Source organism: Botrytis cinerea, chromosome 5, assembly GCF_000143535.2.
Source record: "Botrytis cinerea B05.10 chromosome 5, complete sequence".
Classification (NCBI taxonomy): Eukaryota; Fungi; Ascomycota; class Leotiomycetes; order Helotiales; family Sclerotiniaceae; genus Botrytis; species Botrytis cinerea.
Window position 1 is genome coordinate 111,716 of NC_037314.1, and position 23,567 is coordinate 135,282.

Consider the following 23,567-nt stretch of genomic DNA (forward strand, 5'->3'; position numbering starts at 1 on the left):
GCCATCATGCTACGTTCCACCTAGCAACTTTCAATCACGGACATCCGAACTCTCTCACCTCTATTGCCTTGGTGTAAGATTAATTTCTTTATAAGTTAGTATTTTTTCTTTTTTGAAGACAAAATATGTGTTGATAGGATAACAGTCTTCTTATACGTGCAAATATGATACCGCATACGATTTATATTTGGTGATCCGGATTCTGGAGGTTAGTAGTAGAAGTAATAGTGGAGAAGAAGTTGCACTTTGGAATTGGAATTGGAGTTAAAGTAGAAGATTTGAGTTGCGGGATTTGCTAGCTAAGCTATGTAGATCTTTCGATTTGTACTCGAGTATTTCCTCTCCCCTGATATATACCTCTTGTATTCAGCTGCCTTATATACTACACAATCTTGAGATCTTCATCTAGTAACGCCTGATTCTGCCTCACCAGTTTCATTGCCTAACTTTCTCAACATCGATATCAACATCCACTCGACTTCCCACTGCCTCTGGTGTAACCTCTCCACTAGCGATACTACCCACCGCTGTCTCTGCATCAGCCTCTCCATCCCCAACCTTGATATTTCTCTCCGAAAACACCTCATCATCCCCTTCAACACTCCACTCCCTCCATTCCCCCTTGAAACCCCTCATCCATTCCCACCTAACTTCTTTCGCTCCTTCTTTGCCTTTCACGGGAATCCCTCCCAGCCCCCCTTTCCTGAAATCTCCCTGCATCTTTGTGCGGTTCGGAACGATAAACCTCCTATCCACCCTCATAACCGCAAATAAAAAGAGCACCACAATTTCAATCCCAAAATCAAAGACATAAAAGCATGCTTTACTATGATACCACGCCGGATCATCAACGCTTCTCGGTACATATGCCGTTCCTGCTCTGAAAGCCGCTCCGAGAGTAAGTAATACGGATGTTCCAAGTACCAATTGAACTTTCGTTCTTAATTTCCCGGTCCCGAATTTCTCCACCTGGTGTTGAGGGAGAAGAAGTCGCAAGAGCAGGAGCGGAATGGGAGCGAATGCGAAGATGGCAAAATACGTACTGACAACCAATATTACAATCCGATCGCTCCACAACACGTGTGGATCTAGAGTAAAGAAATTTTCTACAAGAACCGATATATTTGCGATCAATCCTGCGAATAAACTCAGATACCCTACGCGAAAACAAGTCCGGACCGAATGCTTCCATGCCCACGGATGATGTGCCCTCAATAAACGACTCATGAAAATGATGTTGATGAGGTATAATAATATCGTGCCTGCAGCGACGAAGACTTGAGCTGCGAGCGCGAGACGGATGTTGGAAGGGTAGGATGCCCAGATGATGCGAAGAGCGCAGGTTATGACGCGGGAAAAGGAAAAGCCGAATGCCATGCCGGACATGAGGAATTTCTGGCCGCGACGGAAGTTTATTTGGAGGAGAGACATGTGGATGATGGAGGAGAGGAGGAAGAGCAGCATGAAGATTGTGGTGACGGGTGTATCGATTGGGTGAGTGGGTATGAGGCCTATGATGGCGGATTTTGGAGGGTAGGGTGGGGACATCTTGATGGTGTGTTAGTTTAGTACTTGGTCGTCAGAAGGGAGATGGTGTAGCAGAGACAGGAGGAGGAGAGGAGGGAAGCGACGAAGGGGGAAAGGGTTGATGAGAGGGCCATGGAAGGGCAAAAAGAGAGCAAACTTACATTTGCAGTATTCGAGGCCATCTGGCTTCTCAATTGAAAACAAAAGAAGAGAAATCTTGACGTGGCTTGCACCAAAGATCTATTCCTTCAGGCCCCTTTTCTCAAAACGAAGAAGAAGAGAAACAGTTCTATAAGATCCTTTCGTTATGACAACACAATTATCACATACCATTTCGCAGCAATGAAGCGAAAGTGAAATATGTTCTGGGAATCCAAGCTCTTATATTAAACTTCACTTCACTTCATCGACAAACAAGATGATGATAAAAGAGCAGAGATGAAGCAGACTGCTTAATCCAATGTAGTACAAGATAGAACGAATGTCATGAAGCGGAACTCCCACATCTTATAAGATACACCAGCTCCTAGACAGGATATTGGATTCGTCTAGTAATCATCTTTGGTTGCCTTGCACCTCGATACACAACATTCGATATTGGCTGTAGCCATGTTTCGTACCTTATTAATCATCCAACCACAGAACAGAACAGAACAGAACAGAACTCAAGACCAAAGACACATGAATCTGCAGTTATAAATCTCATTGCTACTTCCATGTTCACCTCCGCTCGAGTTCCCCTACCCAAATACCGTCTCCAAGTCCAGTTTAGCCCCAATCCTCACCATGTAGTTGTTGGTCACATTGTCATTTCCAACCAACAGTGAATACTACCCAGAAACCGGAATCTCGCCCTTCCAAAAGACCGGTTTTCGTATATATATTTATACTTCACCAGTAAAATACTCCATCTTGATTGGTTTGTCCTCCTTTCCCCACCAGAAGATTCTATGTTGTCCATTTCCATCCGATTTCTTACAACTAGAACCAGGGGCCAGGCGAGAAATAGATCCCGAGTACCGACATCTACTTATATACTCTCAATGCCCCCGGTCACGCCGCTGAATGTTAGGCATCGGGGAGTTAACGTTGAGCTATCATCTGGAAAATCAATGATCTACGTAAAACGCCCTGATTGAATGAGTATAAGCTTTAACTACTAGGTGTACAGATTGATTTTCGTGAGGAGGCGTTCTTGTGCGAGGGTTCAAGCATTTGCCAGCTATCTTGGGCCGTTTTGCAATCTGCTGTCCTACATCGCTAATGTTGGGTTCCACGATACGAATACGGAAAATATATCAGATTTGGTCCTGGTATTCTTGTTACTTGCTCAATATTGCCAGTGATAAGTAGAAATACGTGCAATACTGGCCCCCGAACAAATGGAATACACCTGCGAATACTCGTGAGTCTACATATCCAGACCCCCAAGCGATTGCAGTCACCTCCATGTGACTAAGATTGGAGCAAACTCCATTAGGAACATATGCGATGAAGAACCCAACAAGCATATGGAAGCTGGTTCTTTGGAGAGAGAGTTGTTCTGCATCTGGGTGCTTCAAAGAGAGGCACTCTTCTGGTGATATAGAACGTCCATGTTGGATCCAGTGTTCAAGTTTGGTTCAATATCAAGAGTTCAATAGCCATGATAGAAAAGACAGCTGAAGCTACAGGAACTGAAACGCGCTGTGCGACTCTGGGTTGGTCGGAATCCCTTGCTTCTTTGTGGCCGGTGTTGTGTGTGTAGTGTAATAAGTGTGGTAAAGGAGGCTTGAAGGGAATTTCATGGGAGGTTTGGCTGATGGCAGAATAAAGGCGGTGTACGCAGCCGTTTTGACATATGACGTTTTGAGCCTGTATCCTTGCACTATTTTATGCACGCAGGCGCCCCAAGCACAAGCCAAAGTGCGACAAGCTCTATTTACTACAGAACATGACTTCCAAACATCCATCCATACATACACACATGCGATTTTGATTGATATGATTACAAGTTTGAATATAATTTCGCTCCCGTTGAAACCTCAATTGATCTCCGATTCCGATCAAAATGGCAAGTCCGGCTGGAAAACGCGGACCGTCAGTCTTGGTATGAGCCCAACCAACACTAAATTCCATTTGATAATTACATTTTTGCTAATTTTGTCTCAGGTTACTGATTCTCGGGAACGACAACGCCCTTCCACAGCACGAAATAACCCTCAACGACCAAATGCCAATGGCTTGAATGCGCCTAGACCGACAAGATTCATATCAGTAGACAATGTTCTACAATATGCCTCTCAAATCCCATCAGGTCAAGCTCGAGGACCACCGGCCGGGCGAAGACCTCAGGCTCTAGATCAACGTCGCGCAAGTGGTCCCATATCTGCTCGCATTGCACAGCAGAACGTTCCAGGTCGGAGTACAAAAATTAGCGAAAAATTGGTTTTGATTCCAGATACGGTGGATGAAAAGGATGATTCAGAAACAGAAGAGATTCTTGGGGCTGGAAACCAACAGCGATTCGACGGTGGTGGGGGACCCCCGACAGATGCTGAAAGGGATATATTAAAGAAGAGAGGCGGAATCAGAGGGAAGAGTTACGCAGAACGTTTGCCCAAAGCAAGTAGAGCGAACGAATTGGCTAGAGTTACTGCATATTGTACGGCACAAGCATATAAAACGAAGGCCACGGCTGCATTCGTCAAGGAACGGCACGGAGCCAAGACAAAGTTGTACGATGATTGTCTCTACACAGTTTACCATTTACCTTTGTTACCAGGTACCGAAGGATTCAGAGTACGAAGTAGCCCGGTTCTGAAAAGCCCAGGTGGAAAAGCAGTCCTAGACGAAGAGATAGAGAGGAGTGAGAACCGAGATTATCATGAGGGATATTTCGAGGATACGGATACATACGGTGTAAGGGGAGGAGAAGATAGTCCACGAAATGAAACCGACGAAGAAAGAATCAGAAGGGAAGAAGGAGCCCGAAGAGGTAGAGAGGAAACCCATATCTTTGAACAAGGCAAAAGAGCCGACAGTCCAAATCGAGTCGCTCCGGATGCGAAAACTTTTGCAGAAATGTTTGTCTTCTCGTATGGAGTGGTGGTGTTTTGGAATTTCACCGAGCACCAGGAAAAAGATATTCTGGCAGACTTGACATTTGCTGCACACAACACAGATGTATCACTTGTTGTCCGGCCTCAAGAGGAAGAAGATCTGGAAACAGAGGAGCTTCATTTTGAGTACAACTCCTTCGTTGATAGACCACGAATTTTTAATGATATGATAACCTTAAGAAGTGGTGATCATATGATTAAGCTAGCAATGAGTCATGCTATTGCCCAAAGTACAAAACTGAGCTTCTTTGAGGAGCGAATGTCGCAGACTATGCTTAGCGCAGAACACATTCCTAAGCATTTGGCCTTAACGGGTCAACTTGGTATGTCTCGTACGGAAATTCTCAAGATTCTTGGACGTCTCTTCAAAAGTAGGGTGGATGTCAATCTTTGTGAGCTATTCCGTTTTTTTGTCGCTTGAGTTCTTGCTAACATTTTCAAGCATCAAATATTCTCGACGTACCGAGTTTCTTTTGGGATTCCGAACCCACTTTACATCCACTTTACGAAGCTATTCGAGAGTATCTAGAAATCGGTCCTCGTATCACGACGCTGAATGAACGTTGTCGAGTTTTCTTGGACTTAGCAGAAGTTTTAAGTGACAGTATCGCAGATACAAAAATGAGCACAATCACATGGATTGTCATTATCCTAATCATCATTAGTATAGCAGTAACAGTCACAGAAGTAGGTTTAAGATTCATTATACTGGAAAAAGCAGGTGCAAGCGGGGGAAATCCTACAGTGGGAATGGGTCTTATGGATAGGAATTGGTCGAGATTTGATTTCAGTAAGCCTCAGCTGGAAGCTATTTGTGGAGTGGGACACACGATTACGGAGCTTTGAATTGAGGACTGGGAGGATGTTAATATTGCATGCGGGGTAGATACTTTCTTCTTTTTGTATACTGGAAGGTTTGGCGTGGACATTGGGAAGGGTGTTAAGTGTGTATAGAGTAGCTTGTGTATAATGTGCCTGTAAATATCGCCTAATGAGAGCCAGCGTTCATATTAATTATAATCTAGATGAGCAGATCGGGATTTTGCCCAAATTTTTGCTGTGGGCTCTTGTAATGAGTAGTTATTGCACAATTGTTTTGGAAGCTAGAGGCTCGCTTATAACTTGATTGGTTGCAAGTAGGCAAGGCCGTTTTTGTTTGGTTGACTTGAGATTTGTGTATATTTCTACCGTTGATGGTATGCTCTTAGTAGATGCATGTTTAAACGATTGGTTTTCAAGCGCCTCGGAGACACTAGTCATGAATTTGTGGAAATATTGATCTTTGTCAAGGATCTCGATGGTAGTTCGTCTGTTTCTTGCTGAGTGTTCTTTGAAACTTGGTTGTTCAATGAAAGGGGAGGGAAGCCGATGGAAACTTCGAGTTCGAATATCAACTGATCAATGAGTGAAACAGAATTTGAATTATCAGGGGTGTTTCAAAACCAGGACTTCTTCCTTTCACCAAAGATTACATCAAGTCCGTAGCCGGCTAGTGACTTAGGGTCTTTTTCTTGAGCCCTAATTTGTTGATGGGTCCAATCAAAAGAGTCGAATAAGATTCTTCTAGTCACTTAGATACTGCATTGTACTGCAACACAGAGTTCTTTTGAATTTGATCGTTTCTCTTCCATTGTTCACAATCGAATCGTTTTTCAGAAACACATGGAATTAGAAGATCTAGAAGACTTTTTGTTCTATCCATTTAATCTCTACATGAACCACACAAGATGTCAAAATAACATCGTAGCCGATCAGAAAAGCATCAACATCAAGATGTACGAATAGCGGATGAATTAACCGGACTAACTTCTCCAGTCAATTCAAACTCCCAGAGATATATATCCGATATTCCTTCATCATGATGCCCACAAACCCAGATTTCAAAGACTTCTCCCTATCTTCATACCCAAAAAATGCTTCTACCCAGAGATCCGTTCATAAATCATGTACTCGTAAGTCATGAGTTCATGAATACATGGGCTACCATAGCCATATCCATTCAAAGAGACGTCTCAGAACACACAAGTATGGCGGTCCTTGATTCAATGCCGTTCTCACAGATCTCGTCTTTGCATACCCTATTCGCGACCAAAAAAATAATTGAAGGAGTATTGGCGGTCGATCCGAGTGTGTCGCCCCAAAATGCGTTGTCCTGAATGTAGTTGAACGATGTCCTTTGACTTTCTGTCTAGATTGCGAGATATCGACTTGCCGAGTCGCTATCATTGACCAATAATCAACAACAAATTCTCAGGATCCCAACCTCGATGGTCTTCATAAATATGGGTAAGATGATCGCTGCCACTATGCCAGACTATGCCCCCTACGTGTCATTTTTTTCGGGTAGCCGCAGCTTGCTGAGCCGCAACCTTGGCCTTGCAATTCTCGGCCTTTGACTTTGCGGCAGCTTCCTTTGCCTTCTTCTCAGCAACTTCACGGGCTTTAACATTGTCCTTGTGATCTGGGTGTTTATATCCACATTTGTTGGGACAGGAGTCGGAAGCGCGAAGGAATGAATAGTCCTTCTTGAGTGGACTAGTAGCGCAAGTGGGGCAATAGCATTGGTGAGTGAGGCAGTATATGAGTCCCATGTTTGGTGCTTTTCCCTCCATGCGACAGTTACCCGGCATTCTCTTCAAATCAGGGCAGTGGTGAGTCTTGGCGGTACGTCCGGCAGGCATGATGGATTTTGGATGTTGTTGGAAAGTGGAAGATTTGGTGTATCATTGTGTTTTTGGTGTGTTTGAAAATGATGAGTTTCGTTAATGAGAATTCTAATAGATGGTGGATAACTTCGAGTTTATAATGGAGGGAAGAAGGAGACGAATTCCCTAGTGACAAGATATACAGCCACCAAAGGCATCTTGATTGAACACCGTACCATTGATAGAAATCATAATCACAAGTTGAGGTAGCAGTAGCAATGTTAGATTGTTGTATTAAGATTACGGTGATGATGTTATTGGTTAAGCGAGAATTGAATCTGGGGCGAGCTTAGACGATATAAACGGCTCATGCCGTATAAGCAAATAACAAGCGCAAAAATTAATTTACGGTAGATCATAATAAAGACATAGTAATCGAGGGAAAATCGAACAATTCCAAAAGGAGCAGCTATGAGATATTCCTTCTTCCGTACCAAATATTGAACAAGAATAACGCGGCTGAGAAATGCATGCCTTCATGAGCACCAGTGAATGGGCTGCTAGAAATATGAATCAAAATTCGGTATTACTGTGATTAGGGGAGTTGACAGACTGTTCTTGAGAAATGGTAGCATTCACGTTTACGGCAACGCTATTCATCCTGGTGCAATCTTAATGCGGTGTATACGGTTATGTTCATCAGATCTACAGCTCTAGCGAAATCATCGTCGTAGCTGGAACGTTTGCGTATCTTATAAGCTCCAGCTTGGACATCTATTTTCAGCAGAAAAACCATCTACTTTACAACTTCTACAAAGATATCTACCTGAACTACTCGTCTCCAGTATCGATAATTACACAATCTTTTCTCTGCGATTCAAGTTGTTAGCCTTAATATCTAATCCTATCCCTTAGGTTAGCTTCTTTCGGTCATTAATACAAGTCCTTCATCTAAATTCACATAGAGAGCCCTCACTTTCTTTGAAATCTAGCCTAGCAATCAATAAGATGGCTAAACAACATGGAACAACAAACCACCATTGTATTAGGGCAAGTGAAGGAAATTGTCGCCAATCTAAGACGCCTGGAAACAAGAAATATTGCAGTGTCCACATGCAATACTGCAAGGAACCAGGTTGCGAAATGGGTCTCCCGTATGGCTTGAGACAATTTTGCAAGGTTTGCGAAGGCAAGGCTGATAGAGAGGAAAAGCTGAAGCAGGAGACCGACGAAAAGGAACTCAAGAAAAAGGAAGCCTCTGATGCTCTTGCTAGTGCTAATAAGGGAAAGAAGAAGCCGAAGACCGTGAAGCAGGGCCAGAACACTCTGGTGTCTGTGGCCGAGATTTGAGATGGTATTACTGTTTTTATGGCGGCTGGGGTTTGTCTTCGTATGGGATTGAGTCTGGGACTGATATAAGAAATTGACCATGAGCGCTCTGGAGTTTGGTTTACTCGGTGTTGGGCCATATCGTTGACCTATGTATAGGCTGATTACATCTTTGGATATAGGATCTTGGGAATTACAGTTGAAGATCTAAAATCAAAATGAAAATGACCCATCTTCAAGAATCATATTTAGGGCTCGTTCGAATCGAGTTTTTTTGACATTAGACCCAATATATCAGAAATTTTAGCCCAATGAAAATATTTACTGAACACAGTATTGAACTAAATATATATTAGATCTAAAATATAGGAGAAATTAGTCAAATATCTTTGAAGTGAACACAATATTAGATTTAATAATCTCAAAATAACAAATACATTAATTTTTTTTTCAACTTTCCTCATACAATAGCCTACAAAAACTTTTGAAATACTATTGAACGAATACGTTTAAGAAAAAGCAATAACTCCTTCATTTTCAACTCAACTTCGTACATCTCAATGTTATTTCTAATACATTCGCTTTTGGTCAAATATACCCAATATATATTAGCTTCAATATTTCAAACATGCTTGCCGTTTTATCATTATTAGAGATTTCATCAAATAAAAATAAAATCGATCTGAACGAGCCCTTAGTGAGTTGGTGATTATCAAAAAGAGTTTTAGTCTCATAATTGAATATTTGGTTAATAAGATAGTTAATCAATCGGTTAATTATAGAAATTGATTTTGATAGTAGTAACAATAACAAATCTTGAAATTGCCGATAAAATGATTGTAGTCTGTCTGTAGTGAATTTTAGTCTGAATTATTTTTATCGTCAATAATAAGATTGAGGTTAGATTGATATTGAAAACAACTAATTAGGATAGGGAGCGGGTGTGACAGCCTTGCTTTCCCCGGATAGGTCAAAGCATGCTATGCCGTATTTGGGCATCCTCATTTTATAGGTAGAAGTGAGATGCCCAAATACGGCAAAGTGTAGGAAGTAGCAGGTTACTGATTATCCACTTCTTGTCTTCTTGTATTTCTAGTTTTTTATCATTTATCCTCGAACCATCACAGAAATGTGTGCCCAGAGATTCAAGACGAGTTTGTACAACCTTCTAACAATCAAGAGACATGAAAAAATAAATGTAATGCGATATAACGTTACTGATGATCAGGGAATTTAGCTGCATTCTTGGGAGCTTTTTTGGCGCAGCTGTATGAATTTGTATCTGGCAACGAACACTTGGTGCCGCATCTTCCATTTACATAACAACCTAGTCAATCATGCATATCTGCACTGCGCCATCAGATATTCGTGTATATGCGATATCAATATTTGTCAGGTTGTCAGGGGCTAGTTACGCTTACTGAACATGGCCCCTGTTCATTTTAGAATTGATCTAAACAAAATAGCTTCAAGGTTTGCACTTTGAGTAATGAAACGTGAAGAAATTTATGTGCATTCTTACCTATTTAGCGCACTATTTACACAAGTCTCGAGCCAAGCAGGCCCTAAGCCATATCGATTTCTTCATTTTCTAATTTTGCCTATGAATTGTGATAAAATTTCACGTTAAGTCATGTCTAGTGCTTTTCTATACTTAGGTGAACTAAAATCAAGTTTCAAGTAAAACACAGACCATATTTTGGACATGGAGAAAAATCTTGACTCATTATTAATGTACCTAGGTAGTCTCTAATACTGACTGTTGGAAAAGACAGACTCTCGCCTAATCTCGGAACTGAAGGCTGGAAGATCCACTCTTTCGTTAATATGGACGGGCCTGATTTGACACTAGTAAAGCTTCTAACATACCGTATTCTCTTGAAAAATTGGTCATGCGCTAGCAAGGAATCAGAATTTAAGCTCATCGTGGATTAGGGTAGTGGCAAGCACCAGAGGCGATTGATTCGTTAATTTGATAGATTATTCATCACATACCTTGAATTTCAGTTGAATTATTCTATTTTGAGGCGTTTTACTCTGTTTAAAAGGAAGCCAATTGACCTTAAAAGTAATGACCCTTGCTAGCGCATGGCCAATTTTTCAAGAGAATACGGTAGTAGCGTTAATAACATGAGAAAGAAGAGAGAAAGCCCGTGTATAAAATTTCATTTTAATGATAATAAGAAAAACTACCTGATGCAAGGTTCATTTTGACTCAAGTTAGGTCTGAATTTAACATGAACGTAGCTAAATTTTTTAGAAATTAATAATTTTCTGATATAGTCTGCTACTATGAGTTGGATAATGGAATCGAAGCTAGAAAATACGTAAAATGATTGAGGCTAATACGATGATACATCTTTATAGATTTAGCATATTAGGGGAGGCGAATACTGCGTTTGGGGAGACATCAATTAGTTATATAGATTGTACACAGCATGTAGATATATGAGACATTCACAAAGTTCACTCATCGAATCGTAGTTCGTAGAACACTGTTAATAAGATTATGTGTATTATCTTGAAATCTACCATTTCGCCATATGAATATTATTATCTACTTAGACATTACATTCCCCATCATGATTTCAAACTCCATAAAATATAATCCCAATCATGACTCTTCTCCCTAACAATTTAATCTAGCCCTCAACAGCGATTAATTAATCCGATGACTCACTTCCTCCTGATTCTTGCATCGCTAAGACATGACCGTCGTAGTAATTTCCCCAGTCCTTCAAAAGTTTATCACATCTCTGAAAATCGGAGGTAGTGCTAAACCCAGTTTGCGTAATCTTAAACAATCGACGAATCCAAACACCCCTAAAATAGGTATCATTCATATAGGTGGGATCGGCTTGTTGCATGATTTGATCAAAGTGATTTTTGATTGCAAGTTCATCTTCGGTGAGTGCTCGTTCAGGAGGAGTTTCGCGGTCTCCATCCCAGCATTCAGTACGCTCATCATCATCAAACCAGAGCCAGGTTCTGGGTATCCTAGTAATGACACGAGGGACTGACATGACATCATCCCAGTCGATGGTTCCAGTAATCTTCCACCCACCACTTGTAACTTGAGTTTGACCATCAGGAGTCTGAGAAGGTTCATCTTCAATATCAGCCTCACTTCCAGTATTTTTGTCGTCCAAATTATCAGGCTTGGGTGGCTGTGTGGTGTCTGATGTCGACTTTGAACAGGGAACAATGGGCGTTAGAGAATCATCTCTGTCAATGAAGATATGTCTAGAGCAGATGTCCCAACTCCACAAGATGTTTGTCGAATCGGAATCCTTGAAGAGGCCAACCTGATCCATCTGCTTTAAAACATCTAGAAGCTGGTTCCATAATGAAACCACGTTAGGGCACATAGAATCATATTTCTTCTGCTCGATGATAAGATTGAAAAGCAAAGATTCAAGACCTTGCTTTCGGAGGGGTGGGCCGACTGTCATACTGTTGAGAGGGAAGCCTGATATTACTGGCGGTGAACTTGATTGATGAATAGATGTGGAAACCCATGGCAAGAGTTGTGCACCAGAAAGTATACCGGGATCTTCAAAGGTGATGTCCTCCATTTTAATAAAGAGTTGAGCCACGACAGTCGTAAGTTCAAGCTTTTCAGCAAGCGGAAGAGTGGAGAAAACATCTGAGAGAGATTTTCCGGCAATTTTCTTTTGCAGAACGAACTGAGATGCAATGTCATTGTCCACGGTAGTATCGATAGCTGCAATAGTTGGCACACAGAGAAAATCGAATTTGTTGAGAAACAAGAGTGTGGCAGCCTGGTCGCGTATTTTATGCAATTGATCATCTTCAAATGGATTGCGTGGAATGCGGAGAACAAAATTTCGATCTTCAGACGGTCCCGGAAATGTGAGCCCGATGACTCGATTATAGCTTCCACCTTCCATTCGCTCAACATTCGATGGAGAACCGAATCCGATGTTCTGACAAAGCTGGGTGACTTTCAACTTGTATGTTTCAAACGGCTCCTGTGCATATTCATAAGTCGACGATGCACTTGATTGATTTGTCCGATTCGAGTTTCTTGAAGTCTGAGATGAGCATTTCTCAGCAACACTTGTTTCATCTTCATCAGCATTCGAGCCATCTTCATTATCTTCATCATCCGTATCTGTATCTGTATCAAATCCGAAAGATTTATAATACTTATTCCAGTCCCGAAGCAATTCCTGATACTTGTCGAAGTCTTCAACAGCGGTGATGCCACGAACAGCAAAATGTCCTAATCGTCGAATCCAAACTCCACGGCCATAAGTATCCGCCATATAATTTGGATCAGCACATTGCATGATCTGTTCAAAGTAGCCCTTGAGAAGAAGTTCCTGTAAAGTGAGTGCTCGCGATGGTGTGATTTCTTTATCACACAGCCCTTGAAACCATCTAGATGAACGATTACCTTCATTGCACCAAATCCACACAGCAGGAGCTCTAGTCAAGACCAAGGGCACAGATTTAAGCATATCCCAGTCCAAAACACTTGTGACCTCCCATTTTCCCAATGTGTTCTTTTCGATCAAGATGTTACGAAATGCGATATCCCAGTGCCACATAACACAATCAGTGTCACGTTTTGAAAACAACCCGGCTGTTTGCATTTGCTTCGCCATATTTGAAAGACCGTCCCATAAGTCATCGGTGTGAAACCATTCTCTATCCTCGTCATACTGCTTGCGTGTCTTAAAAGCGTGGGTTAAAAGTGATGCAAGAGATTGTTTCTCAAGGGTGGCCATGTTCGTTGATGTCCCGCAATCTTCAAATCTATAGCCAGTAATATCGATATCGGTAGGTGTGGTGATTGGACCGTTCGAAAGAGCGGGAAAGGAAGGGCCTGCAACAAACTGACCAGGACGATCGGTCTTTACGGCGTTCAGCTTCTTGATGATATCAGCAACCAAATCGATGACTTCGATCTTCTCATTCTCAGGCAAGTCATAGTAGACTTCTCCAGCATTTCTGCCCCTAAGCTTCTCTTGAAGAATATATGAGTTCTCAATGACATTTTCTCTAGTAGGATCGAAAGCCAGAACTTTGGGAACTGGCATTAATGGGGCAACATGGTGAAGAACAGCAGCCTGATCCCTGGGGCTTTCATCGGCAGGGAATGTTCGACAAATTCTAAGAACGTACTCTTCATCATTGATAGAATTCTTCGCGGGAAATGAAAGAGAAATGACCCTATTATTGCTACCTCCACTCATACGCTTGACCTTTGAAGGCTCCCCAAGACCAAGATCATGACACAACTTAATGACTTTGGGTGTGTATGTCGCAAACGGTTCCTGGTCATCATACTCCCATGTGGAGCCGGAACCCTTTGAGACATGGGAACAATCAGATGAAGATGATTGCGAACCTGCGTTGGATTGTATACATTGCTGCAATCCTTCAAGAGTGCCTTCAGAAGGTTCAGGAATTTCCATGGTTTCATCTGAAGAGTCGGAGTCAACTATAGCTGGTGCTGACTGTGGAGTTTGAGGGAATTCATGATCAAAATTGGAGGAACCATTGACCATGGTGATATTGAGTGTTGATGCGTCGTCAGAAACCGAAGGTGGTGGGTTTTTTTGCATCGACTTTGAGACTTTGAATTGGATTTTAGATTTGATTTTGGATGCGACTTTGCGCAGAAGAGTCGATATGGAAAGCATGTTAATGCAAACAACTACCAGTGATCTGGCAGAGATCAAACAGTTTCTGAGTGTTGATGAAGAGAAGGTGTTTGTGGAAGATCCTGTTGTGTAGAAAATCTCGTGTGGGGGATCTCGTTGTATTAAGTATCTCGTTTTGTTGGAGATCTTGTTGTGTGAAGATGTTGCTTGGAAGATGTTTACGAGAAAATAAGAAAGAAAGAAGGAGAGATGTTGGGCGAGAGTTTGCTATTTAAGGGATCTGACGACGAGATGAATGTATTACAATTACCTTAGCGTCACACCGTAGTGAGCATTGCTGTATTTACCGTATTTCAAATTTCCAAGTCATTAAGATTCGCTCGTTGGCGCATTCGCGCATTCACGCCGCCGTTGAGTGAATAACTATGTATACAGAGAAGTGTGTACATCGGACGAGAGGGTAAGAGGTTAACTTCGAGTGCCGTACCTTTCCAAATCAACGAAAAGAACATCATGCGCTGTATATGCGACGGTGTACGGCTTCCATTGACATGTCAAACCTAAAATTATGTCTACGCATATCTCAGACGAAAGAGTAAGAGTTGAATTCAAGCACCGTCCTTTTCAAGAATCCAGTAGCAAAACATCATACGGCGCATTCACAACGGCGAATGTATGTACGGCTTTTGTTCATATGAAAAATCCCATGTTTTATTGCAAATCATCTCTGAATCGTGAATCGTTCTGGCTTGTACGGTAAATTTTACTTATAAATCCTTTTCGAATCATCAATAACTTGAGTCATACGGCGAATTCGAATTACAAATCGTTCTTGAACTAACTACACGGCTGTTTGAACTGTAAATCATCACTGAATTATGAATTAGACTTAAGCTGCACAGCAAGTTTGGAATTCAATTCCTCAACTTCTCTTTAATCATTCATCATGCTGGTAGATCTCGGAATCATCGATGTTTTACATATCGGAAGTGCCATTCATCTTCAACCAATGAATCGCCGAGGCTTTGGAATCAAGCATTTCTAATGCTGGTTGGGCCAACGGCAGTGAGACTTTTAATAGCCATTCCTTTCCCCCTTGCTAACTATTGTAACTGTCAAAACTTGCGGCAGCTTTGCCTTTGGTACTTCTACTCATCCCTATGTCAGTAAAACACGAAAGACGGGTCATCCTCTCAATGACACTTTTCAAAATATTAAACTGCACATCCTCTCTAATGTGCTTCTCTGTTTGCCGGTTTTAGCTGGTTTGCGGATGACTGGGTCTCAGTTTCTCGGCGCTGAAAGCCCACGAACTGTAGACGAAGAAAGAGACACGCCCGAATAGTAGATTGGTGATTTTTTGTAATGGCGAGGACAGATCCCTTGAAATCATGCTGACATTAGCGCAAATGCATACCATTTTAGAATTCATTCAATGCCTATGGAATTTTGTAAATGATGTTTAAGCTAATGAAATAAGATATATTGGGCTTTTGAAGTTCTGAAATTCATCAATGGAAATTTGAAAGGTAGGCTATAAAAACGACTATTTGGGTAGTATTGGTGTGCGAAGTTGGAAGTCGTTAAGTTTGATAGTAGGAGAAAGACTTTCAAGGATTCCATTGTTGAGACTTACACCTGAGTTTTGAACAGTTACTTGAAACCACGGGGAAGGGTAGATTTTCAATCATTGCATTTCTAAATTGGAAGATGGTCCTCAAAACAGGCGCTGGGCTCACGCCCACAATATTTGGCAGAAATAAACGGACTCCCAACAATACTATTGGTTCTCTTAATACACAACGTCAAATTTCAATATGAAAAAACAAGCGCTGCGTACGGAGGTGTACTCATCATGAAAGGGATGGGATATATATAGTCTTTACCTTTGGATAGATGCAACTAAGAATCTAAGAGGAATTTGAGGTACAAATAAAAGGTAGAGTTTAACCTCGTCTATCGACCTTCGGTCTATATATTTTGTATGCATAGGGGCCAATAGCCGATAATATTACTCAATTTGGTCAAAGGTTTGGAAAATTTATCATGCGTACGGATCGAACAACTGTCAATCATTGAAGAATCCAGCAGGAATCAAAATTCCAAAAACATGATTAAGAAAACAAAGCTCTTCAGAGTGTGGTCTGTTGGAAATGAATGATTTGAAAATTTACAAGTAACCACAACTCACGATAGTAAACGAAAAGTCGCATCTAATTTAGGCAGATCAGATTCAAGTTCTGCACACTTGCTCGAAGCCTATCTTCAAATTCTCTTTTGTGTTTGTAGTCTGATTACGTCGCATCTCCAGAAAAATCATCTAGTCTGCTCGCGCAAAGGAGAAAATAGCCGCAGCCCAAATGAGAATATATAAGCCTGTGGTGACAAAGTTAATATTCCGAACGAAAAGAAATTCAATCTAAATTCTCATAAAATTCTCTATCATATACATTATAATATTAATATAGCACTTTGTAAGCAATGAATATTATCTAAATTTTTTAGGACCCATTTATTATTAATCTTTTTTTTTTAAAAAAAAGGGGGGGCGCCAAAAAGCCTTGGAGATTTCTAGATCTTCGAATATTAGTGTTATAGCAAAAGTGGACGAAAAGGTATGTACGTAAGGACTAGTAGGAGATCAAATAGGCGAATGAGAGCTAAGGAGGAGAAGAAGAGTAGCGAGCGTAGAAGCTAGATAGCAAGTGAAAGGCATTAACCGAAAGTTTAAAGGGGAGTGAAAGGTAGAAAGTTTACAGGAGAGTAAGGGATGAGTCATTCACATCACTTCTGGTTTATTCTTCAATCAGAAGCTTTACTACTGCACCACACAGCACGGAATATATTATATGAATAGTATAAACTGATTTTGATACAAGTAACCCTTTTTACTTGCAAATAATTGTCTCGAACTAAAACTTAAAATTAGCTTTCCAAATTCAAAAAATTCACTAAGACCCTGTTGATTAGAATAAGCTTCGTAAGGTACAAAAATTTATTAGATTAATTATATTAATATAATAAAAACTCTTTTTCAACATAGAATTATGATATCAAAGATTCTACTGTACTGACGAAGTGGATGCTTCGTCAACCACAGATTCTGCTACCACAGGGCAGGGCCTTATAACATTGTCTGAAATTCCAAGTTGTATAAAAGCCAAATCTCCTTTCAAAATCCAAGGAAACTTGGATAAAATTAATCTTTTCCGTGCTCTAGGTTCAACTTAACAATTGGAGCGTCCGTCAGGTCATTTGATGTTTAGAGTTTCATTTCATCGTGAGCCCCTCCAGCTCAAGATCTAGCGATAGAGCCCCATCTACTTTTTTGGCTGTCTCATTGGTCTATTTTAAAATAACAAAAAAGATTTTAGCTGCTGCATCTCAAAATCAATCGAAGTGGCAGAATGAATGTTATCTGACGAAAATGGACGGCGGTGAGACAATCATGCACCTGTCTATCTGCGTGTATTACTGGATCTGATGGCCAAGAGCAAGGGGGGCTGATCTGTCGCACTCAATTGGTGAATTACATCTTATTTGTTGGTCGCTCCGGTGAAACTTCTAAGAACGTAAGAGAACTGAATAATAGTATCAAAACCCCTCATCTCCAGCTTTTACGAACTCTATTCTTTACACATCTAACCAAATGCCTATAAAATCTAAAGTGTTTTCTCTTACATCGGTCTCTCACGACTTCATGATACTGCCATCTTCTTGCCTTATAGTTCCACTCAGGAGCGCGAGTCTAAGAAAGATAACTTTTGTTTTCTGTCAGAACTCATGTACACCAAATCTATTTCCCACAAATCAACAACGGTCATTTAAATCGCATACCTATGGGGTATACAAAGCAGTCTATGACCAACGAAAGTTCATACCGGAAAGGAAGGATCCTGAGGAGGAGGAACACTCCTACAAGAAACTCGTCGAAGCATTGGCCAACAGGCCAATGACTGATTCTCCAATTTCGGATTTTATTTCCAGATTTCGAATTGTTAGGCGCTTTTACAAATATTGGACCGCTGGTCGAAAACCAACCGGAAAGACACACTTCCTTGGACGTGAGTTCCTGGGACCCCATACACCAGAAGTTAAGAGAGCTCGGGAAGTAGTTGAAAGGCTGTTTCTTGTGCTTCCAGATGGTCATATATTTCGGCGCGTGGAAGTTGTCAAGAATCCCGGTTTGTCTCTCTCTAGTCTCGAAATATTGGCACGCACCTGACGTAATTGTCCTAGGAGGTACTAACGCCTCGGCTACCTGGGATGGGGTGATCGTCATAGATCAAGGGATCTTTCATTTCGCCTACAGTGATAACCTTCTAGCCTACCTCATAGGTCATGAAATGGCTCATCATTTGCTGCGGCATAATGATAAAATGAGTCCCGGATCGGAAGCTTACAACAAGATCATAGCTCTCCGCGCTTTCTTCACTGACCTGTCGTCACACCAACCGTCCGTCCTTAATCATATGATGAACACACAGATTCTCAAAAATCGGAAAATGAGTAGAGATCATGAGTTTGAAGCCGACGAGGAAGGTATGATGATCATGTGGAGAGCTGGCTATAATCCAAAAGCTTGCATGGAATTTGAAAGAAAACGCGTAGAAAGGGATAAGCAACTCAAAAGATTAAACAAAAACTCCGATAATGAGGACAATCCTGCATTGTGGAGACATCCATCCGTAAGATGCCCTTATGTGATAGCTAAATCATGTCACCCCATCATCTAATAATATGAGTACATGTATAGCACGACCAAAGATTAGAACGTTTGATACGCTGCCATGCCGGAAGAGAGGGCGAGGTCGATGGATGGTGGAAAGAAAATCAACTAGCAGTGTACGATCGAAAGCAACGTCAAGATGCAGAGAAACAAGCGAGAGAGAAACTGCAGAAACAAAAGGTGACATATCAATGGAAAGCACCGGCCAATGTAACTCGCGATACCGTCTCCTTGGGAAATTCCAACCGAATCAGCAACGGGAAAAAGGAGACAAGACCAAGCACGCAATTGAAAGGATCCAAAAATAAGCTGAAGAATTGAGTGTGGCTTCGAAACACCCAGCATCGAGAAACAGCAAGTATACTTTCGACATTGAATCCACTTAACCTTTTGACCAATATGTTTACTCCGTTTCCGACTAGCCTTGTCGTTTGCTCTTTCGCATAGTGAGAACTACTTCCATCTCACCTTGCGCTGGAAGTAATAATCTGCACTTCAATTCAAGTCGCCTTAGCGCCGTGATAATTTGAATGTTCATGGCGATTTGTGTCGTCTATTACAAGCCATCACTCGCACCAGAAGCATCGAACCAAGCGAAATTTTTATTTTTCAAAAACTCTCATTATCGATTGCATCCTTATTCCTCTGTCAAAAATTAACATCATTATCATCGAATATTTAATCCGAATTTCCATCACCCCAGCCACGAATGCCGCTTCATGAAAACAATCATCAGAACCACTTCAACATATCCTTCCACTCTGGCTTAAATTCTCACAACAATCTGGCCACCAACAACCTCGGGTCAAGCCTTCTCAAAGCTCACAGACTCCAGATTAAGATAAATATTAAATGTTGAGTCTGGAGTCTGCAGACCAGTTAAGTTTGAGAATTTTCCCTGTCTACTAGCGCGATTAGTGTCTAATTCTCGATTTTATCATTATATCATCGGTCAACATGGAGATCAAGTTGGAATCTGATATTGTGACAATAGAATATGGCTAGCGATTGAGCCGAACGTTTGAAGAGGGCTTTATCTAGTGTCGCTCTTGGCATTGGCATTGGCAATGGTTGGCATACCTCTAGGCAGATTCTTGGGTAATCTGGATCTAGGCTAGTACTATGGGTACAAGTAGTAGACTAGTCTTTTACATTCGTGAGAATCAATATCTAAGACATAATACATTTTTCAAACGCAATAGCTGAAAAATGCACAAGTATATTGTCATATCAGCATTGAAGGATAAAATGAAGCGCGCTGATTTGTTTTTACATTGAGGTATACTGACTCGTCTAATGGCGAGTCCTCTAATAGCTATCTCAAGTTTTCTCCCGCTCCCGCTCCAATTCCAATGCTTGTCTAGATATTACACGCTGATTTTCAACTCCTAACTCCCAAAACAAGATAAAAATGAAAAATAGACTTCTAAGTAATACAAACTGAATTTCTAGCATCCAGTGGCATCCATCCCTCAATTCTAATTATGCTCTTACTTCTTCCATCACCTCACTTCTACACTCCAAATCCCAATTTCTTCAAAGCCAATCCTGCATAATGCCCACCCACAACCGGCCTTGCGATAAAATGAGCATCAAAGTCCGCCAATTCCGCTGTCTTTGTATCATAGAAGTCCGTCAACGCTACTCCCGATTCACTCATTCCCACAAACTTTGCAACATTCCCTATCATTTCTATCTTCGTCTGCTCCGATGCAATAGATGCACACCAAATGTTCCAATCACTTTTCGTCCATTCATGTCTCGAGTCTAGTGGAACACCGTAGGTGTTCATTACTGATGGGTAGAAGGCGGATTGCATGTCGTAAATAGATTGAGGAATAAGGTTCAAAGAGAGGAGTTTATCTGGGAAGAGATTATAGAGGAGAGAATAGGATGAAGGATTCGCGTAGTTGAGTGATGTATGGGCAAGCATTGGTGAAGAATCGGAAGAGCTCGTAGTATTTGCAACTGCGAGATGTATCCACTGTTCCACATATTCCTGAGCAATGGAGCTGTAATTTGCCGAAACATCAGAATGAGAGGTCAAAGAAGCAATTTCGGCCATCGCTTTAATCCCAATGATACCCTTTAACGCCAGATTTGTCTGATTAACCAATTTACCGGCAAAATCATCTGTGCTCAGTTGATTCGCGGGAATCAGCGCAGAAGCAACCAGGTATTGAGTCCATTGATCCAAAATTTCATAATGATCGTTCAAAAATTCTGTATCATTGGAAGCGCGGAAGTAAGAAAGGGACATGATAAGCATGTTTCCGCACTCCTCCAATGGCATTTCCTCATCATCTCCGGCGGAATGACCAGTAGCATTAGGGTAGGCAGAACCGAGATCGTGCATACTGTAGGTGTTGGGATAGCGACCTGTTTCTTGGTTTTCAAACAGAGGCTTGAGGGCTAGTTTGAGAAGAAGTGGGTTGGTATAGAGAAGGATAGGGTGCATTGGAAACAGCACGTCGACAGTTTGGACGTTGCCGTCGGAGGATATCTCTTTGACGAAGAGGTATGGGTTTGAGGAATTACCTACGAGTTGAGTTGCGGCGAATGCTTGTCGTGCGGATAGGGAGGTGATAGTCAAGTAATCTTGGCCACCAAAATCAAGGGAGTCTTGACGAATCATTTTGTCGAAAGCATTGGAGCAGCTGTAGGATGTGTCCCATTCGTTGTAGAAAAATGACAACGCATCGGTGTCAGTAGCAAAATATGATGTCCATAAGGATGGCAATGTAGTATTACCACCGCTTCCATCAAACTGAATTGCATCTTTCTGGGCCAATCCCAACACAAATACTACCTCCTGAACCGTCGTGAACAGCGATCCAAAATTCTTAGCAAAACCAAACGTCGGAAACTCATCATTTATTGCTCGAAAATTCCAGTCTTTAGTATTTGGAAGCTTTCCATTGTTTTGAAAAGCAGCCCGAACAAATTTGTCTGCCCCAGATTGATATGTGATATTGGTATTATCTTGAGTGGCCCAATACCAATATCCCCATTCGGCTTGCTCGTTGATTTCAGTAAATGCTAGTTGCTCTTGTCGATAGACTCTATGATATGCAACTTTATCATCTGTCACTCCATAATCCCATTGCGCCGTAGTAGTTCGATCACCAGAAATCCATTCTAAGTGTGTTAGTCAATGGTACAGTACAATGAGTATATCCAGTAGTTCGGATAGCATTCTAACAGTGAACAATTTACAATTGTTCAAATGTTTTGGAAGTATGATCCCAACAGATATTCCGTTTTCTACTCCGAGCCTTGGATACCCTTTATAGGTCAGAATGGATTACTTACCAGCCGAAATATCTGCATAAACCGACACATCATGAGTGTTCCCATCCGTAGACACCACATCCACATGTAAATATGCCATAGTCAAAGATTGTTGTTTCAAATCTTGCGGGTTAAGAGGTGATAAAAACGTAGCCGTCAAATTAATTTTTCCCCCTACATCAAAAGTAAAAATACTCTTTGTAGAGGTATATTCAAAAGACGACTGCTTGGCAGATTTTAGTAGAGTAGTGTTGTCAGCTGCGAAAGGATACCCCATCCAAGTCAATGATTCACCATCTACCATTACAATTCCTGTCATTCCCGTGATTTGGTTGCTAGAATCTCTATATTAGCCTAACTGACTGAGCAATAATAGCCAGTCGAAGAATGATTGTTATATCGACAGATGGGCGACAACTTACTGCCAGAAGGTACTCCATCGCAAAGCAAGACTATTGCCATTTTTATAATCACGAGCGTTAGTTCCAAAGTTTTGCCAACTATTCAGATAAGGCGATTTGACCATCAAAGGAACAGCAGGCGGCCTCTCAGGCGTAAATGTCCCTTGAGCATAACTTTGTGTGATGACTGTCGAGAGAACTCCTAGAAGAATGAAATGAATAGAAACCATGATTATGGTAACATTAACAAAAGAATTATGATACAAGTAAACGCTGGTAATGTATACTGATTGAAAGAAGGAGGTAAAGGCCCAGAAAATAACAAATGCTTGAATTGGTGAGTTATAAATGAATGATGTATTGGGGATTTCTTCCAATTATCTAGCTACTGATAATCGTGAGCGATCCGCGAAATTAGCAACAAAATACCGATTCTCAGAAGATAGAAGCAAGAAAGAACGAATGACCCAACAAAAAGTCCACTAGAGTTAAAGAGTCAAGAGAAAGAAGGAATGGTAATATAATGAATGTAATGACACACTTCTATGCATCTAGTTGTAAAGGAAAGTAAAACAACGACCGGTTGGAATTTTGCACTTATAATTTATCTGCCTTGGCAAACAAGGTCGTTGTACTTATGGACAATTTCCTGAAATATACAGGAACTAAGTGGTCTCCCATGTCCCACCAAGAAGAAGGGTCCGGCTCGCGAAGGAAACCGAATAGGCATACAAGCTGGCCTTAGTGTGGAGTATGAATGGGTATATGCTTCATTGCCTTCTCGAGAAGCGGCTATCTTGAGCATACCGGCCCAGATGCCTGGAGTATGTGAAATCAAACCCATGAATATAAAGGGGCCGTGTAGATTGAAGCGCTGTGCCAGGCTGGCACGGGCGGAGGAAGATCTTCTA

General features: G+C 41.4%; 7 protein-coding genes across 7 annotated transcripts; 3 read left to right on the forward strand and 4 right to left on the reverse strand.

Annotated features, from left to right (window-relative positions):
- Positions 1-259: 259 nt before the first annotated feature.
- BCIN_05g00250 (hypothetical protein) lies at positions 260-2,453 on the reverse strand. The gene is made up of 2 exons (XM_001550312.2): positions 1,689-2,453; positions 260-1,548 (listed from the first exon to the last, which is right to left on the reverse strand). Exons 1-2 carry the CDS (start codon positions 1,707-1,709, stop codon positions 436-438), a joined length of 1,134 nt encoding a protein of 377 aa, XP_001550362.1. The 5' UTR covers positions 1,710-2,453; the 3' UTR covers positions 260-435.
- An 802-nt stretch (positions 2,454-3,255) lies between these two features.
- Bcrmd8 lies at positions 3,256-5,763 on the forward strand. Its single transcript, XM_001550310.2, has 3 exons — positions 3,256-3,616; positions 3,679-5,020; positions 5,071-5,763. Exons 1-3 carry the CDS (start codon positions 3,578-3,580, stop codon positions 5,472-5,474), a joined length of 1,785 nt encoding a protein of 594 aa, XP_001550360.1. The 5' UTR covers positions 3,256-3,577; the 3' UTR covers positions 5,475-5,763.
- A 1,098-nt stretch (positions 5,764-6,861) lies between these two features.
- BCIN_05g00270 (hypothetical protein) lies at positions 6,862-7,353 on the reverse strand. The gene has a single exon (XM_001550309.2). The coding sequence runs from the start codon at positions 7,307-7,309 to the stop codon at positions 6,959-6,961; it is 351 nt and encodes a 116-aa protein (XP_001550359.1). The 5' UTR covers positions 7,310-7,353; the 3' UTR covers positions 6,862-6,958.
- An 834-nt stretch (positions 7,354-8,187) lies between these two features.
- BCIN_05g00280 (hypothetical protein) lies at positions 8,188-8,703 on the forward strand. Its single transcript, XM_001550308.2, has one exon. The coding sequence runs from the start codon at positions 8,282-8,284 to the stop codon at positions 8,621-8,623; it is 342 nt and encodes a 113-aa protein (XP_001550358.1). The 5' UTR covers positions 8,188-8,281; the 3' UTR covers positions 8,624-8,703.
- A 2,443-nt stretch (positions 8,704-11,146) lies between these two features.
- Positions 11,147-14,641, reverse strand: BCIN_05g00290 (hypothetical protein). Its single transcript, XM_024692777.1, has one exon. The coding sequence runs from the start codon at positions 14,272-14,274 to the stop codon at positions 11,266-11,268; it is 3,009 nt and encodes a 1,002-aa protein (XP_024548558.1). The 5' UTR covers positions 14,275-14,641; the 3' UTR covers positions 11,147-11,265.
- A 3,119-nt stretch (positions 14,642-17,760) lies between these two features.
- Positions 17,761-19,842, forward strand: BCIN_05g00300 (hypothetical protein). Its single transcript, XM_024692778.1, has 3 exons — positions 17,761-18,419; positions 18,475-18,923; positions 18,992-19,842. Exons 1-3 carry the CDS (start codon positions 17,885-17,887, stop codon positions 19,283-19,285), a joined length of 1,278 nt encoding a protein of 425 aa, XP_024548559.1. The 5' UTR covers positions 17,761-17,884; the 3' UTR covers positions 19,286-19,842.
- Positions 19,843-20,174: 332 nt separating this feature from the next.
- Positions 20,175-23,342, reverse strand: BCIN_05g00310 (hypothetical protein). Its single transcript, XM_001550304.2, has 3 exons — positions 22,678-23,342; positions 22,277-22,590; positions 20,175-22,102 (listed from the first exon to the last, which is right to left on the reverse strand). Exons 1-3 carry the CDS (start codon positions 22,884-22,886, stop codon positions 20,478-20,480), a joined length of 2,148 nt encoding a protein of 715 aa, XP_001550354.1. The 5' UTR covers positions 22,887-23,342; the 3' UTR covers positions 20,175-20,477.
- Between the last annotated feature and the right edge of the window lie 225 nt (positions 23,343-23,567).

What these genes read in the sequence shown, in the direction of transcription:
- BCIN_05g00250 (XM_001550312.2), bottom strand. Translation starts at nt 1,709, where the DNA reads ATGGCCTCGAATACTGCAAAT. An exon ending in TGGCCTCGAATACTGCAAAT is followed by an intron (nt 1,549 to 1,688) that starts GTAAGTTTGCTC and finishes CACACCATCAAG; the next exon opens with ATGTCCCCACCCTACCCTCC.
- Bcrmd8 (XM_001550310.2), top strand. Translation starts at nt 3,578, where the DNA reads ATGGCAAGTCCGGCTGGAAAACGCGGACCGTCAGTCTTG. An exon ending in AACGCGGACCGTCAGTCTTG is followed by an intron (nt 3,617 to 3,678) that starts GTATGAGCCCAA and finishes ATTTTGTCTCAG; the next exon opens with GTTACTGATTCTCGGGAACG. An exon ending in TAGGGTGGATGTCAATCTTT is followed by an intron (nt 5,021 to 5,070) that starts GTGAGCTATTCC and finishes AACATTTTCAAG; the next exon opens with CATCAAATATTCTCGACGTA.
- BCIN_05g00270 (XM_001550309.2), bottom strand. Translation starts at nt 7,309, where the DNA reads ATGCCTGCCGGACGTACCGCCAAGACTCACCACTGCCCTGATTTGAAG.
- BCIN_05g00280 (XM_001550308.2), top strand. Translation starts at nt 8,282, where the DNA reads ATGGCTAAACAACATGGAACAACAAACCACCATTGTATTAGGGCAAGT.
- BCIN_05g00290 (XM_024692777.1), bottom strand. Translation starts at nt 14,274, where the DNA reads ATGCTTTCCATATCGACTCTTCTGCGCAAAGTCGCATCCAAAATCAAA.
- BCIN_05g00300 (XM_024692778.1), top strand. Translation starts at nt 17,885, where the DNA reads ATGCCTATAAAATCTAAAGTGTTTTCTCTTACATCGGTCTCTCACGAC. An exon ending in GGAAGTTGTCAAGAATCCCG is followed by an intron (nt 18,420 to 18,474) that starts GTTTGTCTCTCT and finishes TAATTGTCCTAG; the next exon opens with GAGGTACTAACGCCTCGGCT. An exon ending in CATTGTGGAGACATCCATCC is followed by an intron (nt 18,924 to 18,991) that starts GTAAGATGCCCT and finishes GTACATGTATAG; the next exon opens with CACGACCAAAGATTAGAACG.
- BCIN_05g00310 (XM_001550304.2), bottom strand. Translation starts at nt 22,886, where the DNA reads ATGGTTTCTATTCATTTCATTCTTCTAGGAGTTCTCTCGACAGTCATC. An exon ending in CGATGGAGTACCTTCTGGCA is followed by an intron (nt 22,591 to 22,677) that starts GTAAGTTGTCGC and finishes TAGAGATTCTAG; the next exon opens with CAACCAAATCACGGGAATGA. An exon ending in TTATGCAGATATTTCGGCTG is followed by an intron (nt 22,103 to 22,276) that starts GTAAGTAATCCA and finishes TAACACACTTAG; the next exon opens with AATGGATTTCTGGTGATCGA.